The 24,030-nt window shown below is 36.2% G+C and overlaps 1 protein-coding gene across 2 annotated transcripts in view; it reads left to right on the plus strand.

Annotated features, from left to right (window-relative positions):
• caln1 (calneuron 1) overlaps window positions 1-23,823 on the plus strand; it is a 72,339-nt gene extending 48,516 nt beyond the window's left edge. For both annotated transcript variants that reach the window (XM_051129572.1, XM_051129571.1), the window contains exons 5-6: window positions 10,483-10,639; window positions 17,520-23,823. In XM_051129572.1, the coding sequence (XP_050985529.1) occupies window positions 10,483-10,639; window positions 17,520-17,647 (285 nt within the window). In that variant the 3' untranslated portion in view covers window positions 17,648-23,823. The remainder of the gene's footprint in view (window positions 1-10,482; window positions 10,640-17,519) is intronic.
• The last annotated feature ends 207 nt before the right edge of the window (window positions 23,824-24,030 follow it).

A 24,030-nucleotide genomic window follows, 5' to 3' on the forward strand; every position in this document is an offset into this window, starting at 1 on the left:
TTATAGGTACACTATAATTACAGAAACATACACCGTAAATGCAGTATACTTACGTAGTTCTTTGCGGGTTGTAATCTAAAGCGTTACCGAAATATCTTATTCAGGTTAGTACTAAATAAACAGTAACATGCATTTTGTATAAGCCATCTTGTTTCGGTAAAATAGTTAACATTTTGCAGATTCTGAAAGGGGGGGGGTGTAAACTTTTGACCTCAACTATAGATTGATAGATAAAATGACATTAAACTCTTTTCTGACTCTAGAGGAGAAGCACACTTAAGCTCCTCGATTTGCTCTCTCTTCATCTCATTGCTATAGGAGAAGCAATCAAGATATTAAAGCCATCTCTTTTAATATTTTGCTTTCATGCAGGTTTCCATTTCGAAAGCCTTTCTGCGGCTCATAACCATCTGAATAGTTACCCAGCACAAAGAAACAGCAGTTAGAGCCTTGATATCCCTTATAACCGGCTTGTATTGCTTTTGTGACATAAAGCTTTTCCTCATCATTATGGTTTCGCTGACAGCAGACATAATGAAACTCAACGAGAAGATGATGATTCAATTACTCTAGTCTATGGTTCTGTATGAAGCCGCTAGTATGTACGCTATAGAAATCTCCAGCCTCCTGCATTTTGTTCCCCATTTCAGACAATAACGCTACAGAAAGGTCACGATAATTTGCATTCTGGTCAGCACAGACTCATGGGGCAGCGGCAGAAGACTTGTGTTGGATATCAGACAATATAAAGAGCCTGTGGCCAAGGAAAGAGCTAGAGAATATCCTAAAAAACGTAATTAATACATCAGGGGACTTTAAATGTGATGTTTTTGTCATCTTTTCCACCATTGACACAAACCATCTGTCCAGTCCATTTCCAGCAATACCAGAGCTTCCGGCTGAAGCAGGGATTCTGGGAAAGGTCTAATGGCTGCTGTAGGCTGAACAATGTACACATCGAATGGGGTCACATCATTTTGCTCTCACCCAGCCTGAGGCATGGCCAGTAAAGCATCCACCAGTCGACAAAAGAGTTGGCGTACCAGGTTTATTCGCACACGCTGTGTGCTTTTGAACATACGAAGGCTGTTAGTCTTGATTTGTCAATAGGATTCGATTCATTTAATAACCAAAGTCATCATCCTTCTGTCAGGCTGCAGAGGGATTGATACTGTTTGCCAAGCTGTTGTTTCGACAAAAAGGATGATCAAATCTCTTTTACCCAATGCTAGTAATAAACTGCATGGCATATCATAACTCTTTTGTATCTATAGCTACTTTCAAGGCTTGTTCTCTTAGATTAAAGTGGCTCTCTGCTATAAATATACCTGGGTACATTATGCATGTACAATGCCTCATGGATAACTATCTTGCAGAGTCATCAGTTCACTCTCATACACTCAAAGTACTGTCATTTATATAGAGTATACTGAATAAAAGGGTCATTTTGAAGCCTTTTGAAGCGTAGAACTAAAAGTCTTTTAGTACTAGCTTAAAGGGAAAAAGTGAAATGAATAAAAATGTACTCACCCTTATGCCAATCCAAGCTGGTATGAATTTCTTTCTAATGATGCTTCTGTTGAATCAATCTGAAAAAATGGGGGAAAAAATCAAAGATAATTATGAAAAAAAAAATGGAAAAACAATTAAAGAAAGAGTTATTTAAAAAAAAATGAAAAATGTGTCATTTTTGTTCACATAATCAAAATTGTTTTGCACTAGGGCTGGATTTTGACAAATTTTATGATTCTAATTCACAAGCTTGCGATTCAATTTAACTTGTGATTCAATTCAATACCGTTTATTTTGGATATATATCAGTTACAGTACATGTCAAATTTTCTTGAAGAAAAAAACCTCAACTAATGCTGTAAAAATATATATTCATAAAACCTTTATTCAAACATAAACTTTGAAGAACAGTAACAGTTATAATGAACATGTTATGTGGTGCATATATTTATCAAAATACTCCTCTCTAGAGTTCTTTTTTCTAGTTGACTAACAAGTTTGTTTTTCTAAGGTAAATTTGTCAAATTTTGATAATCATTAATATGTGATGTATTGTTTAGGCTACAAACTGTTACATTGATTCCACGGTTGAAACACTAAATTAATGATTACATGAATATATCCTTTCTTTTAACATACCTTTGGATGTTCATTCATGTTTATTTTGGGCTGAAACTATTATTAAAGATTCGTGCTTCGTGCTGCTGCTCCTCTTGAACTGAGGTGCTAGCGATCTGTCACTCCACATTAAACAGCACCAAAATTTCATTTAGTGTTTGAATATTATAAAAAAATAGACAGAATTTGACATCTGAGACTTTGTTTCATATCAAAAGTAACAAAGCACAAAGCTTATTGCTATTTATTGGATGGGAGGTGCGCTACATTATTACTTTCATTAACTAAAAACAGGCTAGACTAATCAGTTCTTGTGATTTAAGAATCAATATTGTTTCGTAAAAATGAGAACTGATTAAAATCAAGAAATCAATATTTTGGACCCCATTGACTGTCATTACAAGGACAAAAATGTCAAAAATGCAAGTCTGAAGATACACTGATACATCTATAAAAAGAATGATGAATCAATAATTTTTCTTGTGTCACTGTGTCTCGAAAAGGACATCTGTCATGTGACTTATGGACAAGTGTGTGCAGTGCCAAAGCTGAAATGTTCTCAGTGGGACGGATAAAAACCAGGTTACAGGCTGGACATAAAGTGTCCCGCTCTTCATTATGTGCTCAAAAACTCCCTTGGGCTCAAGAACGTGAGCGCCATAATATTTGTACTGATATTCCACTGAAGTGGGACTTGAGAATGGGTGAAAATTAAATGGCTGTCAGAGAAGGTCACAGTGCTGGACAGCAAGTCCAAATGTAGACATATAGAGTAATACAGAAGAATTGTTGGTGTTTTAAAACCATTTGAATCATACAACTTTTAAACTTTTCGTACTCAGTTGAATGTTGTTTATAAAATCATATGCATAGGAACCAGTCCGTGTTTTATGATTATGACACCATAAATTTGTCCCATTTAGCATTGATGTCTGTAATTAAAGATTTAGCAATTACAGCTCTTTCATGGATGTTGGCTTTGTAAATTTCTCTGTGGTCAGTGTTTGTGGAAACAGGGTCTTCAAGGTGAATGTTGTGGTTTGCTGTCACTGTATTGTTTGGACACAAGCCTTCCTGTGGACTTGATGGTTAAAATTATTTTAAGGTTTTGCCCACTGCTCTTCCTTGCTGATGAAGTCTTGCCATGTTTTCCATGCCATTTTTGGTTGCCAATTTTTGTTGAATTTGAGTCCTCGTTTGAGTCCTTTCATTAAGTCCTCGTCTAGTGATCCCAAAGCGGGAGGTATACTTGTAAAGCGCAGCAGTGAATATTCATAGCAAATTTTTAGTGGCATGAGTCTGAACCAGTGAAATGTGATGTTCAAACTCATGCTGGATTAGTTCACTTCCTGACTTAAAATTTCCTGATAAATTACTCACCCCCATGTCATCCAAGATGTTGATGTCTTTCTTTTTTCAGTCGAGAAGAAATTAAGGTTTTTGATTTTTCTCCACATAGTGGACTTCAATGGGGATTAATGCGTTGAAGGTCCAAATTGCAGTTTCAATGCAGCTTCAAAGGGCTCGACACGATCCCAGCCGAGGAACAGGGTCTTATCTAATGAAACGATCGGTCATTTTCTAAAAAAAAATGTATATACTTTTTAACCACAAATGCTCGTCTTGCACTAGCTCTGCGATGCGCATGCGTGACCTCACGCATTACATAATCATGTTGGAAAGGTCATGCGTGGTTAGTTCTTTGTCAGAGTACTCAGGTTCAAAAAGTTACGGTAGGGTGAAAAACTCCAACTTCAAAATCGTCCGACGTTGTTTTACCATTTTTTGTAGAGGGCGGTTGACTTTCTTTGCACATTTGCTTTGTAAACACTGGCTCCTACCTACTGACTTCTAGCTATGTCACGTGTGACCTTTCCAACATGATTATGTGATGTGTGAAGTCGAGCTAGTGCAAGATGAGCATTTGTAGTTAAAAAGTATATAAAATACTTCTTTTATTTTTTTTTTAATGACAAATCGCTAAATTAGAACCTTTGGCTAGGATCGTGTAGAGCCCTTTAAAGCTGGACTGAAATTACAACTTTTCGACCATCATCCCATCAACCCATTGATCCCCATTGAAGTCCACTGTATGGAGAAAAATCCTGGAATGTTTTCCTCAAACACCTTAATTTCTTTTCGACTGATGAAAGAAAGACATGAACATCTTGCATAGGCGGAGGGTGAACCAACTCCAGGGTAAGGCTAAAAGCAGCTTAATCTATTAAATACAAACATCATCATCTTGTCTTTGTAGGAAAGAACCAGACATGGGTGTCATGTAGGCTAATAAAATATTTTTAATGAGACTGAATTTGCATTTAACATGTAATGTAACGTTCGTAGAACGGGAAGAAGGAGGCGGGAACGGGCGAACATTTAAAGACTTTAATAATAAAATAGTAACACAAAAGTAAAGCGGAAGCCCCTCACGGACGACTAACACAAATAAAGTCCAGGCTTGGTCCTGTTTTGTCTTCCACTGTTGTCACTCCTCCTTTTATCCTTCTGGAGGTCCTCCATGGGACTCGAGACCAGTGAGTGGTGCAGGTGTCGCTCATTATCATTAAAGTCCACCGGCCTCGCACCACTCCCATGGCTCTCGGCCCTGCCCCACTCGTTACATACCCCCATTGCCCCTTGCAGGCCAGTGGAGTACCCTCAAGACGGTGAGTGGCGCAGGTGTCGCTTATTATCATTAAACTCCACCGACCTCACTCCGCTCCCACGGCTCTCGGCCCCACCCCACTCATTAAAACGTGATTCAAATTCAAAACTCATTTGAAGGCTTCTGATTGGCCATAACATTCCTAAACTCAACAGAATCGTGTGATAGGTTATAATACGCAACACTATAAAACGCTTGAAAAGAATTGCAGTGCAACATGAGCATATCTTAATTCAGTGCCGCAATCGACACTTTCTATTAATTTTCACTTTGTTAGCAACAGACGTAATAGATTTAATTTGTTTGTGCAGATTTAATTTTTGTCTAATTTGGTGCCATTTTTTTTGCCCCAAGTCCCCGTGGCTAGGAGAAGGCTAAGCATTCCTCAGCCTTACACACGCTCAGCCTATGCTATCTTGGTAAATTGTAAATTGTCAAAAAATTGTAAATTGTCAGGAAATTTTTATTCTTGAAGTGAACTAATCCTTCAAGAAAAGAAGTGGAGGAGAAGATGCAACATTGCTAGATGATTTTGCTTCAGAAAACTTTAACTCTATCGACTTTAGATGAGTTCAGCTCAGTCATTTTGAAGTTTTTTTAATGGAGTTTGTAAAAATAAATAAAAATAACAAATTTCTGAAAATTTGCTCATTGCGACTCAGCACAGATCACATATATTTTCATGCTAATAGTTAGTTATCAGAGCATGCCTCGTTACTTTAATGTTATCAAGGTCAGTATCAAAACATTGACACACATTCTGATTGTCTTTCATCCACATCTTTTATCTCTCCACATACACAGTTCAAACATTTTAATTCTTTTCATCTTGTCCATCTCTATAGAGAGGCTGCAGTATGTGGTGTTGTAGTGGAGCTGGAGCACCGGATCAATGACCACAGCTGTCAGTTTCCTGCAGCAGCAGGGAGATTCCATTAATGTGTTACTAATTGCTGTTAAGCGGCCTGATGTTTGGGATGAACAGAGGCTGTCGATACGCCTGCGCTGGTATATAGGGACAACTCAATACAGGCCAACACCCCGTCCGATCGGACACAACATCAACGCATCTATCCATCCATCCAGCCAGCCATCTATCTATGGTTTTCAAATATATTGCCAAGCTGTGGCTGGTTCTTTTAACCTATAGGTGTCTTTATACTTTAAAACAAAGATCTAAAATGACCTAAAAGTCAGCAGGTACTGACCTGTCTGAAAATTGGCATCAAAAACACACACACACACACCATTCCGACAAAGATTACCCCTGTCTTCAGCACAGCCATTCAACCTTGAAGGTCATTGCAGCCACCATTGCTGATATATAAATACTCAGCGCAAAGAAAGTGTGTTGGAAAGAAAAGAAAATGGGATTTGTTATCTAGCATGAGGGCTCTTAATGAGCTGCTCTGCTGCCCACTCTCATGGCCTCCAGTGAAAACAGATGGATCTGATGCCCTCGGGCAACTCCGTCTCTGTGGCTGTGGGTTGTCCAAAGGTTACATCAATGCATTTAGTGCCCACTCTTTCTCTCTGGTAAGGCTGGAAGCTTCCCAGCTTTACTGTCTGATGCTAAAGAGCTGGTTTGCATGAGAGTCCCTAGATGACTTTCCCGTTCGGTTAAATCGTTTACCCTCTTTTTTGATCAGGATTCCACACTTTACAAGTTCATGCTTATTGATCTTGAAAATGAATAAAAATGAAACATCTATTATTCACCCTACACAGTTTGTTTTATAGGCATGAATTCAGAAATCATGTACCGTATTGTAGAAGTCAGTGGTGTTTTCTCTTTTTAAAAATCAAATGTAAATTCATCTCCCTGAATTTAATTTTTATTTGTGAATTTATGTTCAGTTGTTCTTTTTAATAGTTAACTTTTAACTATTTTTGCGTTTCTCTGACCATCAGAGAAAGCTTGGTAAATATAGGTTAAGATTTACTTTAAATTTCACCAGCCTGATTACTCACTAAAAACTCACACAGATCATGTTTTCAGGAGACATCTCATATTACAATTGTCACAATTGCATTGACAACATCCAGGATCAACTCTGTTAATGTACCGCAGTGTATGATTAATTAATTTACATTTTGTCACTGAAATGTAGACCTTCGTTTATGCGTTTTTGACCTATACTGTACATGACGTGAGAATAGTTAGCTGAGGTTTGTACGTTAACATGGACTTAGTAACTTTAACATTAGCTAGTTTTAGCCAGAGATATTAACAGGTTAAAAGATTGCTTGAGCAGAGTACCCCAGTACAAGTACCCCAGGTACATTGTTTTATTATTTTTGTAGCATAAACACCATCAAAACGACAAGATCTTCGGATCTTCCAATGTTAAAGATGTCCAAGTTCCAGTCTCTGTGCAGCTGATACTCAACTGCCATTGGCTCATCTGCGTTCAAGGGGAGGGACTTACCGATAGGTCAATTACCCCACACCCAGAGCAGTAGAGAGAAAGAGATGCGACAACGGAAGTTCGAAACACTTGATTGTCACGTGATTCGTGTAGACTTCAGATAGTTCCAGGAAGTTCATAGCGGGCAATTGGAATATATTGTGTTGGAGAAGCAAAAGTGCTATTTTTGGTAATTAGTAGACAATAAAAGAATGTATTTACATTATTTATAAAATGCACTGACATGTATAGGTAGTATGTATATGTAGTTATATCAGTGTTGTATTTAAAATATAAAATACGCTAATATTTGAGGATTAATGTGGTCAACTATGGCTACTTGCCTTGTTAACATATTTTAGTAAATATATTATAATATTTTAGTTAACAGCTTTAGGTGTTTTGAAATGGTATTGTCTTGTTGGTATGTTGTCTTAGAAAATTAATACCAAATAAGTGAATTATAAGATTAAATTAAGGGAAATGAATCTTGTTTAATGTTTTTGATTCTTGTTCACCCCATAATTTTTCATATATAAATTTTTCCATACTATATTCAATTTAAAACATAGTTTTTACACATTTAATCATATATTTATGACTTTTGATATACACTTATTTACAGCAACTGATTTATTAATTTATAATAAACAGAAAAGCATGTTGTCCTTATAGGTTGCTGTGCTACATGGGAATGCTCCAGAATCACTCACAGAAAGCAGAATGAATGTATGGTTTCCCTTACTGACATGGAGAGGAGAAAAAAATATGCATCAAGTTTTATTCCATTCACATTTATTTGTATAGCACTTTTTATTATACACAGTGTTTCAAAGCAGTTTTACAGAAAAGTAATGTTTCTACGTTCCAAATAAGAGTTCTGTTAAAAGATGTAACTGTCAAAGTAATGTTCATATGGCAGAAATGTTCTTAAATTAGGCTATACAAATCATGCCGTTAACATGTATTTAGCAGAAACAATTAACACATTAAAGCAATGATCATGTTGATTACAGTGCAAAGAAAATTTGGCAGTTTTGTGTTTATCCGAAGTTGGCGTCATCTGAAGTCCTCTCAAGGCTTGGCGTCATCTCTTCACAGGTGTTCTCATTACAGGGAATCTTCAGGTGGTTCTTGTTCTGAAAGCAAGATAGAGAAGGAGAAAAACACAGGAGAAATGATTAAGTGATGCTCCATCACATATCAGTCCTGTCCTGTGGCATCGCTGCTCCTCCACCACACACAGTGCTTCTACAGTAGCTAAGAAGTACAGTAAATATAAAATACAGTAATAAAGTACAGGTTTACTGTGATTAATTTTATTAAAGCTGAAGTCAAAAGTTTACATACACCTTCCAGAATCTGCAAATTTTTAATTATTTTACCAATATTAACACAGTATTAAGAATCGAGTGTATGTAAACTTTTGAACTGGGTCATTTTTATAAATGTAACTTATTATTTTATTTGTTTGCCATATATATAAACATCTTTTATGTGAAATATCTTATTCAGGTCAGTACTAAATAAACCATGTTTAATTATTTATTTTGGTAAAATAATTAACATTTTGCAATATCTGCAAGGTGTGTGTAAACTTTTGACTTTAACTGTATACAGTAATTGTATATAATATATTTCTGGTAAATTAGCCTAGTATGATTCTGAAATCAAAACTGCCCGCCTCTTTTTCATTCTTACTTAAGTCTATCAGTGTCCTTTGTTATACTTTCCACCAGCAAAACTTTCCACCAGCAAAAATCACCATGAATGAAACTGCATAAAGAGAATTAATAATATCCTCTAAATCTACTCATTTAGTGAGGAATAATCTACACTGACCAAAATTATAAACACAACACTTTTGTTTTTGCCCCCATTTTTCATGAGCTGAACTCAAAGATCTAAGACTTTTTCACCTGTGTTCGTTGTCTATAACATATGCCTGCCTATACCATAACCCCACCGCCACCATGGGCTACTCGATCCACAATGTTGACATCAGCAAACCGCACACCCACACAACGCCATACACGCTGTCTGCCATCTGCCCTGCACAGTGAAAAGCGGGATTTATCCATGAAGAGAACAACTCTCCAAAGTGCCAGATGCCATCGAATGTGAGCATTTGCCCACTCGAGTCGGTTACGACGATGAACTGCAGTCAGGCTTCTGGATGTATTATGTCATATAAACTGAGGATAGGTCAGTAGGTCAGAATTCATTGTATAAAACTGTGCAGTAAGTGGGTTCTCCGGTTTGCACATAAACATAACTATAAAATGAGTTATGGACCTGTTCTGCACTGTTTACTGCATCATGCATGCAGTATTACAAACCAGCATTTTGCTTTCATTCTTACTGACTTGCTAAAGTGGCGAGAACTGACAAGTTACTGTGGAGGTGAGCATACTGAGGCTGTAATACTTAATGGCTTGTCAGATTTATTAGCTTGCCAGCTATTGTAATATCCTGCTGTCTCTCCTCATGAGCTGCAATGGCAGCACATCCTGTCAAGCGTCTTTCTCCAGAGCCACAGAAGTGCACTGTGAGCTTCCTGTCACAAAGTCGGAGGTTTCCATTCTGTATTTTATCACTATGTTTTAAGGAAAAGTTAGATGTGAACTATACATTTTTCTGACTTCTACACAAAGTGCTAGGAATGTCATTATAAAGTGTTTTTGGACAACTGCTGTGGTAATTAGATGAATATATTCTGGTATATGATTATGTCAGTAAAGTTACCACAGTACTGTTTGTAGGGGAAGGCTGAATGATTTAGTGGTGTATTAATATGTAGCCGACTGTATCGCGGTTCTCTCAGCGTTCCTAATGACTGTTTGTTCTCTAACCTGACAGCTTTGCAAATAAGGCATTAAGCCGGTGCGACACAGTTTCATTTACCTCCTGAAAAATCGAACTGCTGGGCTAATGTTGCCTGGGTAATTAAAGGGATGGAGCTCATAAACACCCTCTGGATATAAGTTATAAAATCAACTTTCAATACTGAACATGAGTTACAGTCCCAATGACAGTATTCCTCAGATGTCCTTTGAATTTCTTGCAGTTAATTATATTACGTACTCAACTGCAAAATTCATTTTATTGTGCTGTTTGAAAGCTAAACAATGCATAAGGCTAAAACAATTAACAGTAAATGTTAAAAATTGAGGTAAACTATCCCTTGATGGAAACATAAAACATGCAACACAGAGTTTTTGAAGAGTTTGAATTCAGTTGAGTAACTCTGAGTAACTCTGCTATTTGTCTTTGCAGTTTGACATGCAACGGATAACACTGGAGGAGCTGAAACACATCCTTTTTCATGCCTTCCGGGACCACCTGACGATGAAGGACATTGAGAACATCATCATCAATGAGGAGGAGAGCCTGAACGAGAACTCGGGGAACTGTCAAACAGAGTTTGAGGGAGGTGAGTGTAAACATTGCTGCCTTGACTGTGTACCAGTAGAGTTTTAGGGTATGCAGTACTACAAACGGAAAAGTTTTCCTTTGTGTTTTTGAAAAGTTTTGTATACAAGACAACATTGTCAAAACAATCCCCATTCACATGGATCGGCGAAAACAACTAAAAGTGCTGTATTTGGATCAGGCCAATAGTTAAAGAAACACTACACGCCTGCGCAGTGCGCATATACCTATGGACCAGGGAGTAGATGTCACAGTTACTGTACGTCACTTGCAGCTGCACGTGCATTCTGGTGGCAGAAAAATACTGGTAACAAGTTGAGGGAAATGAGTGAAATCCATGGAGTAAGAAAAAAATATCTATTGTTGTGCCTTTGGATCAGGGTTGCCAGGTTTTCACAACAAAACCTGCCCAATTGCTACTAGCCCAATCACTGAATCTGTTCCGACGGGGTCCCCTGTTAAAAATCACGTTCTGGGGAATAAAATGCATTTTTTTTTTTGCTGGGGTTCCCCTGGTAAATTGACATTTAGGGGCTAAATATAACGTTATTGGGGGCAATTCAGCTCATGGACATCAACAGCCCGTGGCAACAGTGTTAAAGTAGCCTGCGGGGAAACCGCAGACTTGGCAACACTGCTTTGGATGTCAGAACCGAAATGCAAATAATTTGTATAGAATACTGTTGTCAAAGACGCCATTTGAAGCTAAACACAGACGCTTAACCGGACAGACTATGGATGAAACCTGCTATGATTACTCTACTTTTAAAGCATGCATTTGTTTTAAACAATACCTCTACATAATATTCACATATGCAGTTCATAGGGGACATTTTATATTAGCCCAACAGCTACAGCACGTAATACTATTTAAGCCTATAACATTTTATGTAACATTTACCTATCCCATATCACAATTCAGTTTTTTTTTTTTTTTTTTTTTTTTTTGCAAATGCAAGTTTATATCTCCTAGTTCTGACTTTATAACTCGATTTAACTCAACGATAGCGAGTTTGACTATTCTGAGGGGGAAAAGCCAAAAGTGTAGGATATAAAATTAATTACACTTCAAAATGTAAGGTAGCAACTGAATTTACAATTTTCCACAGTTAAAAATACTGTAGGTGGAAATATTTTTACAGCACATGTAAAAATGTGCAGTGTTTGACTTTAATTTTATTTATTTATCATTTTTATACACTACTAGTCAAAAGTTTTTGAAGTTTTTTTTTTTTTAAAGAAGTCTCTTCTGTTCAGCAAGTCTGCATCTATTAGATCCAACGTACAGCAAAAACAGTAACATTTTGAAATATTTTTACTCTTTAAAATAATTGCTCTCTATTTGAATATATTTTAAAATCTAATTTATTCCTATGATTTTTGAAGCTAAAATGTTGGCATCATTACACCAGTCACATGATCCTTCAGAAATCATTCTAATATTCTGATTTGCGGTTCAAAAAACATTTATTATTATTATTATTATTATTATTATGCTGAAAACAGCTGAGTAGAATTTTTTCAGTTTCTTGTACTGACTCCAGGCTTTTGAATGGTATAGTATATAATGGTACAAAAACTTTGGATCTTTCTATTCATCAAAGAATCCTGAAAAAAATGTACTCAACTGTTAATAATAATAATAATTATAAAAATGTTTCTTGAACAGCAAATCAGCATATTAAAATGATTTCTGAACGATCATGTGACACTGAAGACTGGAGTAATGATGCTGAAAATTTAGATTTATTTAGTTCTTTTAAATAGTAAGAAGATTTCATAATTTTTTCCTGTTTTTGCTGTACAAATAAATGCAGAAGAGACTTCTTTAAAAAAAACATTAAAAAAAACTTTTGACTGGTAGTGTATGTAATTTCTTAATTATTATAGTGGGGTGACGTGTACTGTTGAACATAATGACAAGCATTTGTGATAAACTAAAATATTACTTTAATATAATTTCTACTGAAACTGGTTTGTCATGTATTTTAAATATATTTGTATTACATTTCTAATGATGAAATTGCAATTTAATGCATTTCAAATATCAAGGTATTCTACAATATTTATGAACTCATGTATGTAGAAAATAAAAAAGTTAAATAATGAAAATAATTAACTCATCTAACATTAAAAGCAGTGTTTGTAATGATGTGTGGGTGCTTCTCTTGAGGTCATTATAGGCTTCTCTGCTCCGGTCTGTTTGTTCTACCAAACTAATATGGGCTGATGTCGATGTTGTTGTTTCATGCATGCTGATACTTCTGTTACTGCACCTCTATAGGCTCATCTCATTCTGTGATGACTAGCACAGTGTTGCTCATGCTAGTACACAGGAGAGCTCTATTACAGTATGTGATATTCACAGCCTATTGACATCAGGTGCAATTTTTAGAGGCTTACTTGGTTATTAAAATCAGAGGAGTGAATTAAAGATGCTAGTTCGGTTTTTGAGTGGGCAGCTCATCTGCAGATACACAAGTGGGTGTCGTCACGCCATCTACAGGGTCACAGAGCTCACTGTAGCATATGCTACACTACATTATGAGATCTCCTGAAACAAACTATAATCATCCCATGAAACTGAGTTTTGAAATTATGATGCAGATATACTATATTCAGCTTATTTGAGACTTTGAGTGCCTGAGATCATTAAAAAGTTTTACTGTGAACTTAATAAATGAATAGTACTTTTTTAACAGATGTGTTTAAAGATTAATTTTCACTGTTATACAGTATAGGGGAGCACAGTAACGTAATAGTTCACTCAAAAATAAATATCTGCTGACAATTTACTCACCCTCAAGCCATCCAAGATGTTTGTTTCATGAACTGAACAGATTTGGAGAATTTAGCATTATGCTTGCTCAGCAAACAGCTGATAAAAACATTGCAATAATCCACAAGTAATCCACCATTAAGGTATTTTTAACTTCAAACCATTGCATCTGGCAATATTTCTTTCTATAGTAAAAAAAAGTTATCTGAATTAGGAGAGAAATATGCACAGACCAAGCACTGTTTATAAGTAAAAACAGTGCAAAACAGCAAACAAATATATGCAAAATCTCTATACTTATCAAGTAGTTCTTTATGCAGATGATAAACAGAAGCCGATGGCTAAATTCACAATACAATACTTGCATTCTATTGTCTCTGCCATATGAATAATAATCCCTGTGTATCTTTATAGTATCAGCCACACTTTGCATTTTAAATTAGTACATATTATGCAACAGTAAGCATTGGAAAGAACTGTGTTCCTACTTAGTGAATTATTTCAGTGTATGAATGTTCAATATGTATGGACTGCGCTAAAACAGTGCTAGCATTGCAGGGGTCAAGCACATCCCTTATGCCAACGGTGTAAGTCTCTGTCCTACCAGCAGTAACAGATGTCCACAGCGCCAAAGCAACACTCATCCACACCTTCTGTTGGGCCCTCTGTGTCTTTATGAATCATTCATGGTGGCACCTGGGCCGAGCTTGGGTGTTGTTAACAGACCACACACTGAGACTATGTTAATGAATCTAGAGACACAAGCAAAGCTAACTAAAACTAGCCAAATAATTGCCATTGAGATGAATGGGAATACAGATTTAACTTTTCGTTTTAGTCAAAAAGAAATTAAGAAATTAAAATTATTAATTTTTGAGGAAAACATTCCAGGATTTTTCTTCGTATAGTGGACTTCAATAGGAATCAACGGGTTGAATTTCCAAATCACAATGCATCGTTTCAATGCAGCTTCAAAGGGCTCTACACAATCCCAGCTGAGGAATAATGGTCTTATCTATCGAAATGAGTGGTCATTTTCTATAAAAAAAAAAAATATATATATATATATATATATATACTTTTTAACCACAAATGCTTATCTTGTACTAGCTCGACCTCACGTTGGAAAGGTCACGTGTGATGTAAGTGTAAGTACCTACCCAGTGTTTACAAAACGAATGTGCAAAGAAAGTCAAACGCCCTTTACAAAAAAAAAGGTGATGTCGGACGATTTTGCAGTTGGAGGATAAAATGTGATGAAGTTTTTCACCCTACCCTACCTTTCTGAACCGGAGTACACAGACAAAGAACTAACCGACCAAAGAACTAACTGACCTTTTCAACGTGATTACATAATATGTGAAGCTGCGCATGTGCATCGCAGAGCTAGTGGAAGATGAGCATTTGTGGTTAAAAAGGATATATATTTTAATTTTTTTAGAAAATGACCAATCGCTTTGCTAGACAAGACCCTTATTCCTCAGCTAAGCCCTTTGAAGCTGCACCTTCAACCCACTGAAGTCCACTATATGGAGAAAAATCCTGTAATGTTGTCGGACAATTAATTTCATAATTGCAATTAAATGAAAGTGTATTAGTTTTAATTTAAATGAAATGTAATTAGCATTTTTTTCAACCCACTTAACTATTTATATGTAATTTAATAATTAGATGATCTTTGAAATATGGTTAGTAAGTTTACTGATAAATATAATGACAAGCATTTATTATAAACTAAAATAAACTTTAATGTCATTCCTATTGAAACATATATGTCTTCTATTTAAATTTTTTTGTAATTACATTTTTTTTATTTAGTCCATTTAAAACTAACTTTAAAAGTAATGTTAATCAACACAAATAATGTTATCATGCATTTTCAAAGTGCATTTTCGTAAAGTTTTTAAGTGTGTTCACTTAGTTCACTTAGTAGTTCACTTCCAGAACAAAAATGTACATTTCAGGATTTCTGTCCATATAATGGACTTCTATGGTGCCCCTGAGTTTGAACTTTCAAAATGCTTTTTTTAATCCAGCTTTAAAGGGCTCTAAATGACCCCAGCTGAGGAATAAGGGTCTTATCTAGTGTAATGATCGGTAATTTTAAAAAAGTTTAAATTTATATACCTTTTAACCTCAAACGCTCGTCTTGTCTGGGTCTGCGTGAACTGTGTTTTTTCTGGTTCAAGATAGCTAGGATATGTCGAAAAACTCCCATCTCATTTTCTCCTAAATTGCTGCAGAAGTACCGACCCACTGTTTACAAAGTGAACATGCAAAGAAGATCAAACGCTCTTTACGAAAAAAAGGTAAAACAGCGATGTAGGACGATTTTGAAGATGGAGAAAATGAGATGATGAGAGTTTTTCGACATACTCGAAAAGTCTTGAACTGGAAAGAAAACAGAGTTTAGAACAGAACTACACTGTAAAAAATAAAAAACACAATTTGTTGAGTCAGCTTAAAATAATTTGTTACCCTGCTGCCTTAAAATTTTAAGTTCAGTCAACTAAAATAAGTTTAGTCAACTTGAAATGTTAAGTTGTACTAAGTAAGAACTTAGATATTTGTGTTTGCTAAACTTAACAGATGGGTAACCCAGCTGCCTTAAAATTTGAAGTTGATTCAACTCAAATATCTAAGTTGTCACTTAGTATAATTTAACATTTCAAGCTGAATAAACTTTTTTTGAGTTGACTGAACTTAAAATTTTAAGGCAGCCAGGTTACAAATTATTTTAAGTTGACTCAACAAATTGTATTTAACAGTGTAAACAAGATGAACATTTGAGGTTAAAAAGTATGTAAATTGTAATTTTTTTTTAAGAAAATAATCGATGGTTTCATAATTCCTTTATGACTGAAGAAAGAAAGACATGAACATCTTGGATGACAAGGGGGTGAGTAAATTATTTGTAAATTTATGTTCTGGAAGTGAACTTCTCCTTTAAGTGAGTTAAGAAACAGTCTCTTTAAAGGGATAGTTCACCAAAAAGTAAACTAAACAATCTGTTATGAATTACTCACCCTCATGTCATTCCAAACCTGTAAGACCTTTGTTTAGCTCATCTTTAGAACACAAATGATTATATTTTTGATGAAATCTAAAAGCTTTCTGACCCTGCATAGACAGCAATGCAACTGAAGCATTCAAAGCCCACAAAGGTGGTAAGGACATCGATAAAAAAGTTAAAATGTGTCGTGGTACTCATGTGAACGTGTGTCAAAGACTCACACTGAAGAGAAGAAATTGTTGAATAAAGTCATTGTTGATTTCTTCGCGCACAAAAAGTGTTCTTGTAGCTTCATAACATTATAGCTGAACCACTGATGTCACATGGACTATTTTAATTAAGTCCTTACTTCCTTTCTGGGCCTTGGGCATGGTAGTTGCGTTGCCGTCTATGCACGGTCAGAATACTCTCAGATATATCATATATTTTTTAAAAACTATACTTTTAAAGTAAACTACAAGTGCACTTCTTTTTCACAAAGGGGTTGTCGAGGCTTTTTGAAGTTCAAAACATGCTGAGCACGCAGTGAGACATTTTATCTTGACTTTTATCTGCTGCCATTTGGAAAGGCGATAGAGGGGCAAAAACAAAATGTTCTCCTTAGCAACACACTCAGGCAGAAGAGTCTCTACGTTTGCTCATTACCGCGCTTCCTCTCTACCGTAAACCAGGCTGAGGATTGGCTGCAGGGGGCGGGACTTGCTGACTAGCGCTCTTTGCCGGAAGGAGGACTGGAGCGGAAAATGATATCACGGGGTGAGGTTGGCACACAATCTGTCTCGCTGTGTGTTCCCAGAAGCTCCTAATAACCGGCTCTATTCTCAGCCCAGACCCCACCGTCACCCCAGACGCTGCCACATGTGCTCAGGTGAAGCACGAGCCCTGGCGAAAAACACCTCCACCTCGCAGCTGCGCAAGAAACGCTGCTTTATTTAGACGGGTCAGATTGGCAGATGAAAGGCGGTCGACTAGAATGCAAATCGACACCTACTCATTCAGACACAAGTAGAAAATGCATTCAGATTAGCATATATGCTAATCGCTTGCTTGTTATCCTCAGACTAAATCTCTGTTTCTGTGTCATTGCAGTTCATCCCAAAAAGAAGAATCGCCAGACGTGTGTGCGGAAGAGCCTGATATGCGCGTTCGCCATGGCCTTCATCATCAGCGTCATGCTCATCGCGGCCAATCAGATGCTGCGCAACGGCATGGAGTAGCGACACCACTGTGAGCGGGGCGGAGCCTGCATGTGCATGCCTGTCGATGAAGTTGTCGAAACTCTAGGAACAAAACCAAACACCTCACTACTGAAAAGAGGAGCTTTTTATTCTTTTTTTAATTTGTATCCTCCCGTTACTTTTCCACGCGGACCAAGCGACACAGGAAGCGTACGGCGAGCCAAGCCAGCATGTTACACGGGGCCTCATCTCTCAGGCAGGGACTTTAAAGGGCTGACTTTCTGCTTTTCGTGCCACCTCTGTTCCCTAATGCAATAACACGCAGGAGTTCATAAGCCGTCGCCGTCTCCTCCGTGGCTTCAGATATTTCAGCAGGGATTCACTGATGAGCTTCTGCTGGGTTTGGGCCTGCTGTCGATGTAGGAAGGCAAAAGTAATTGGCAACTCATTACACCTTTGTGGAGGGAGAGTTACAGCATCCACTCCGGAGACTATTTATGTCTGCTCTTGCCAGAGTGCTTTTCTGGCTCAGGGGATGGTGGGAGGCCGGGGAAGGAGCGCTCGTTGTAGTCCATAATTAAATCCATAGTCGTCAGCTCCAAAAATCCATGAGCTTGACTCATAGTTTTAATCATTTCGAATGTGTTCTGCTCTTCGATTGTGCGATCTTCCTGTGTCTAATGCTTTTTCTGAAGTGCTTTGTAATGAGCGCTCCCACGCAAAGTATTGAAACGCAACAGAAAGTTCTGCAGGTTTCCACAAAATTGGAACTGCCATCATTCATAAGTTCTGTTTCCATGTTTGTCCCAATTGTCTTTTGTTCAAACTGGTAGGGCATGGTGCTAGAAACAGGATTGATTCCCAGGAAATGCACACACTCTAAAAAACGCTGGGTTTAAAACAACCCAGCCTGGGTTATTTGGCAACCCAGCGCTGGGTAAATATTGGACAGAACACATCCTGGGTTTTTGATCCAGCTGGTTGGGTTAAATGTTTTTACCAAACATGCTGGGTTATTTTATTTAAGTCAACTTTTTTTTTAATTATTATATTGTTGGCTTAAAATGGACTAGAACTTTTGGAAATTACTAGAAGCAACAGCAATAATCAAAAGATCGACATTTATTATTAAGCAAAAACACACTGACAAAATACAAGACAAACTGAATTTATTTGGGTGAATACAGCATAGTTTACAATATTACATACATTTAAACTCATTTAAGAAGCATTTTAGACATAAAAATGTAACATTTGAAAGTAGCATTTTAATTTTAGTGTATTCAGTTGTCGAAATCTGAGCCGGTGAAGGGCAGCTGTTTGCAGGTGTAACTGCGAACTTCAGACCACGGCCTCGCGTTTCACTCGTAACTGAAAGATGCTGTGACTGACTCCAAAACCTGCCCATAAACAAACAGTACTGACATTAGAGAATGTATTTTAACATCAAACTAAATTAAACTCAGTACTGTAATTTATAAAATTCATTTATTTTATGCAGGGCAAAAGGTGTTTCCATCGTGCAATACATCCGCAGCTGTCGCAGCTAACTGATATTTCGTCTTTATGTTGCATTGCGTAAAATAATGCAATTTTCAGCACAGTAAATACTTTTTAAATGAAATAACATGTTTACAAACCTTTATTTTGCTGAAGAAGTGCACCAAACTGACGGCACTGAGAACCGCTGTCTCCTGTAGAGGACACAAAAAGCCCACGCTCTGACTGTAACTCAGCAGCTGGGTTGTTTCGTCAGAGATGGGCTCAACCCAGTGTTTGGGTAGAAACCCAGCAACTTGGTTACAGAAAAACAAAAAAAAATTGAATAACCCAATAAAATTACCTAACAAGTCGAACCCAGCATTTTGTAGAGTGCATATTTATATAAAAAAAAAATGTGTATCTTGAATGCATTTTAGGTTGTTTTGGGTGAAATTGGCTACCCTATATATTGCTGCAGTTGTGACATCAAAACAATTCTAATTCGCAATGGGTTCCCTCAAGATTTTCCTATGGGTTTTTATAATGGGGTTTTTCAATTTATGAGTAAAACAAGGTCTGTGGTAAAAATGATACTTGGGCGTTTTGCTCTACAACATAAATTACAGGGCTCCAGACGAACATTTGAGAGTAGTGGCACCAGCACCACCAAGTTGTACAGATTGTGGCACCAGGAGCAGATTTAGTAACGCTGGGAGGTGATGTGTGGGAGTATTAAAAACATAGGTAATTTAATGATAAAATTGCTGTTGTTTTGCATTAATAAGTGCAGTTACTAAACAATATTACGTTTATTTCTTATTTATACAGATATGACAATAAAACACTAAGCTTGAGTTGGGAAGCATACAAAATTTACTTTTATTAACAAGAGTAACATGCAAAATCTAATTTTATATAGAAAATTTATATATTCTACTCTTGTTAAATGTACTATTATTCTTCTATGATATTTGGAACTGATGATTTAATATTTTTTATAATAGTGATTTTATAATTTCAAAATATAAAGCAAAAAGTATAAATTAATGACTAAGTAGCCAATAAGTGCTCCTGTGCTGCCATCTACTGGTTATAATAGTGATTTTATGCATTTTTTAAATTTTACATTAATGTTTGTTTACCACAAAGTACATTTTGGCCATCCCATTAAAAACAACATTCAAATCGGATCATTTTAGAGCCTTAGTTATGTGAAATGCCTGAAAGCCATTGGAAAGTGCTTGAATTTCTCTCTCAAGAGGTTGTACGAACGCTGAAATAAATAATGTAATAACATTAGACTATTTCTGCTGAAACAGTTAGCGTTAGCCTACTTCTTCTGGTTTTCTGACGTACATCAGCACTGTTTTTAACAGAGAATTCTTTGCAATATTTGAATGCTTCTCACTGGATCTCTCAGTAACAGTGTTGCGAAATCAACTTTGGTTCCTGAGCAAAGCTGTTCTGAGCTTGGACAAGTTTGTTTGCGTTGCGGTCCGTGCTGCGCAGCTCAGACGAATAGTGCACTATTGTTTCGTTTGCCGTGTGATGTTTCTCATGTGCAACGGCAGCGCTTATGAGATGAACAAAATTTAGTTGAACAAAATGTGACAATTTGGTCACAGTCTGGAGCCCTGAATTAAACACACCCATACTAAAAATGTGAATTTGAAGCAGTTATGCTTGTTTTAAAAACACGTATGTAATATGTAACTACATAACTAATAGTAACTACATAGTAACTACTTACAAAGAATGGTTTGGGTGCGTGCTTTTATGTTGTACAAAAAACATCCAAGTTTCACAGACCTTATTTTACTCAATAATTGAAAACCCCAATAAAAAAAAGGCCATAGGAAAACTTCAAGGAAATGACTTTTCTGGGTTTTGACGTTATTTCATGGCTGCAGCACTCTATACATTAATGTCTTCAAAAAAAAAATTGTTTTGCAAATACATTTACATTACATTATGCTAAATGCATAACTGTACATGTAACTTTCTTAAGCAGTCATTTTGTTTGTAATCCAATAAAAGTACATATTTAAAGAATTATATATTATATAAATAATTATATTTAATTATTATGAACTCAATTCTTACACAGTTGTATGACCTTTTAAAAATGACAAATTGCAGTTTTAGAGAATGGAAAACGACACAGCATAACGATAAAAATGTGCAAAAGAAGATAAGTTGACCTGAGAAGATAAGTTTTAAAATAATAAGAATTTTAAATTTTAAATAGTGCTGTCAATCGATTAAAAATACTACTGATGTCTCTATTAATTTTTTATTGTAATACTTGAGCGACTCAAAACAATTTAACACATTAATTTTGACAGTGCTAATTTTAAATTATATATAAATTATATAGTAGTAAATTATATCATTTTGAATTTTTTTTTGACAGCATTAATTTTAAATGTATTTAAATTTTATATATGAAGAGTTCAGATGCAAAACCAGCTAAAAGCCATCTTGGTCAAAAATGAGATAATGATACTGAGTGAATGCTCCTGACACATAGTATACGTCCATCAAATACTGTTACTTCAAACTCGCTAAATTCCAGCCTCAGCCCAATCAGAATTGCCAGTACTTACATAGAAACCTATACAAAGTAGACAGAAAGAAATGCTCATTTTAAAGAAATATGTCAGATGGATTTAGCTGGTTTTGCATCTGAACTCTTCATATATATGAGAACTTCAGATGCAAAAGCCCCTAAATCTATCTGACGTTTTTCTTTAAAATTCTTAAAGATATATATATATGATGAATTTATAACAGGATTATATAAATAATATACAGTATAACTATATAATTGTATAATATTTATAAACTTTAAGATGTATATTTTAATATATTATCTCACAAAGTTATTCTTCTTGGGTAAATTTATCTTGTTTTCCACTAGAAACACTCTTCAAACAAGACAAAATACTGCTTATATTTCAGATAATTTGATTCTGCTTTCAGCTACCATTAAAACAGTTATACCCTCAGGTCTGTTTAACACATTTGACCATATTTAAATTCATTCCAAATCTTCTCTGACGAAATTAGAGCTGAAAATGTTCCACCTAGGCCTAATGAGGGAAGAACAAGATGTTTTTACCTGGGTTTTACAGTACTTCGAGACACTTAATGTGGCTTAATGGTACTTTATGGCGAGTTATTGCTGTCCTTAAGAGTTCCACCTGTTGAGATACACATTTTCAGCATTTCTGAAAGGTTTATGATGGCTCTCAGATTTATGTTGGTGGATGAGCTTGGGTTGTTTTGCACTGCTTTACTCCCATAAGCCCATATGCCCCAAACCTGCTAGAAAAATCTTTCAATTACTTTCGTTTTATTACGCCAGTCTTCTTTTTGGAGCTGCGCTGAAGATGTCCATTACTTTACCATAAGCCACAGTCATGTTTAAAGCTATGGTGCGTGTTATTGCATCTCATTTCTCTGTCTGCATTAAAGCCACCGTAGCACTGCATTGTTGATGTTTCAATAGATGTATGTAATGAAGATGCTTCACGTCTTCAATACTGGGATTGTAAAAAGAAAAAGAATGATACTGGAAGATGATTGTATCTTTCACACAGGTGCGATGGCTAAAACTCTGTGCCTGATGCAGTTCTTCTCTTTGTGTTTCATGAATGTCTCCTCTGGACACCTGTAGAAAACGCACTGGTATATGTTGTCCACCATGTTTCCTGAGGTCTGCTTCTACTTTATTATGCATGTGAATGAGCAGAACTCTGTAAATAGCTTTACATGTGTGTTTTCTGTTTGTGCATGATCGTTTAAAACAGTACATTCTGCACAGATCGTGTCAGGGCTACTGAGGGGGCGGCTGAAATCAATACGTGTCTGCCAGCACTCCGTTCCCCCCGAGACCCCTGACTAAAGCCATATTCGTCTGCACAGGTGTACTGAAGAGAATAAAGGTGCATACACTGAAATTATAAAGGTATAATGTTAGTCCAACCCCTTTTTTTCACTCAAATGTCGATCCATGTGCGGTTGGAACGAGTTGATGAGTTTATTCTGGTACAATGGCGACACCTGGTGGTCGATGTGATTCATTCATTCACTGTGTTTGTCCTCATATCTGTCCTTGTCTGATCCAGAATGTAACATTAGCTTGTAGCATTCAACTTAAGATCTGGATGGGTTGATAAAATGATATATGCTATGTGCTTAGATTATTTTGATCTCCACAACTGTGTGGTGAATGTGAAAAATTATACATGAATTGTATTTCGGGGTTGGTGGGTTGGAATTTTAGAAATGAAGGAATGTTGTACCAAACAATACAGTTAATAATACATACACAGCCAATTATTTAAATGGATGTCATTATTTAAAGACAATATTGTAAAACAGCCTTTTAAAGGCACATTTGTGAACAAAATATCCCTTGAAATCAGACTGAACAGTGTATAAATTGGTTCTGTGTTTGAAGTGGATTGTATTTCAAAATGAATACTTTAGGGTTTGTAAAACAAGGGAGATGAGGCGGTACAGTACATTAAAATTAATTGTAAAAATGTAAATAACCATATTTACAGTTATTCACTTAATGATAGATCTGTACACTTTGCATGCAGAATATTTAGCTATGTAGTTCAGACAGGCTTGTTGCAAGCTGCCAATAGATGATTTTAATATACATATTCAAATATGTACAGGACAAATGCATAGAGTTTATGCAATAAAGCATTTTTGTAATATTTGTGGTATCTTTTCTGTTTCCTGAGAAAAGCATGCAGTAAGACATATTACACTGTTAATCCATAATTAATCATTGGGGGTGCATTAATAACACTGTTTAATACTGTTTTTGTTGCTCTGTTTATCATCATGTAAATCAAATGGTCTTCTGTTGTGTGTGTGTGTGTGTGTTTGTGTGAACTACATGAACAGACTTAAAGGGGTCA

The sequence above is a fragment of the Labeo rohita genome, chromosome 15 (assembly GCF_022985175.1).
Source record: "Labeo rohita strain BAU-BD-2019 chromosome 15, IGBB_LRoh.1.0, whole genome shotgun sequence".
NCBI lineage: Eukaryota > Metazoa > Chordata > Actinopteri > Cypriniformes > Cyprinidae > Labeo > Labeo rohita.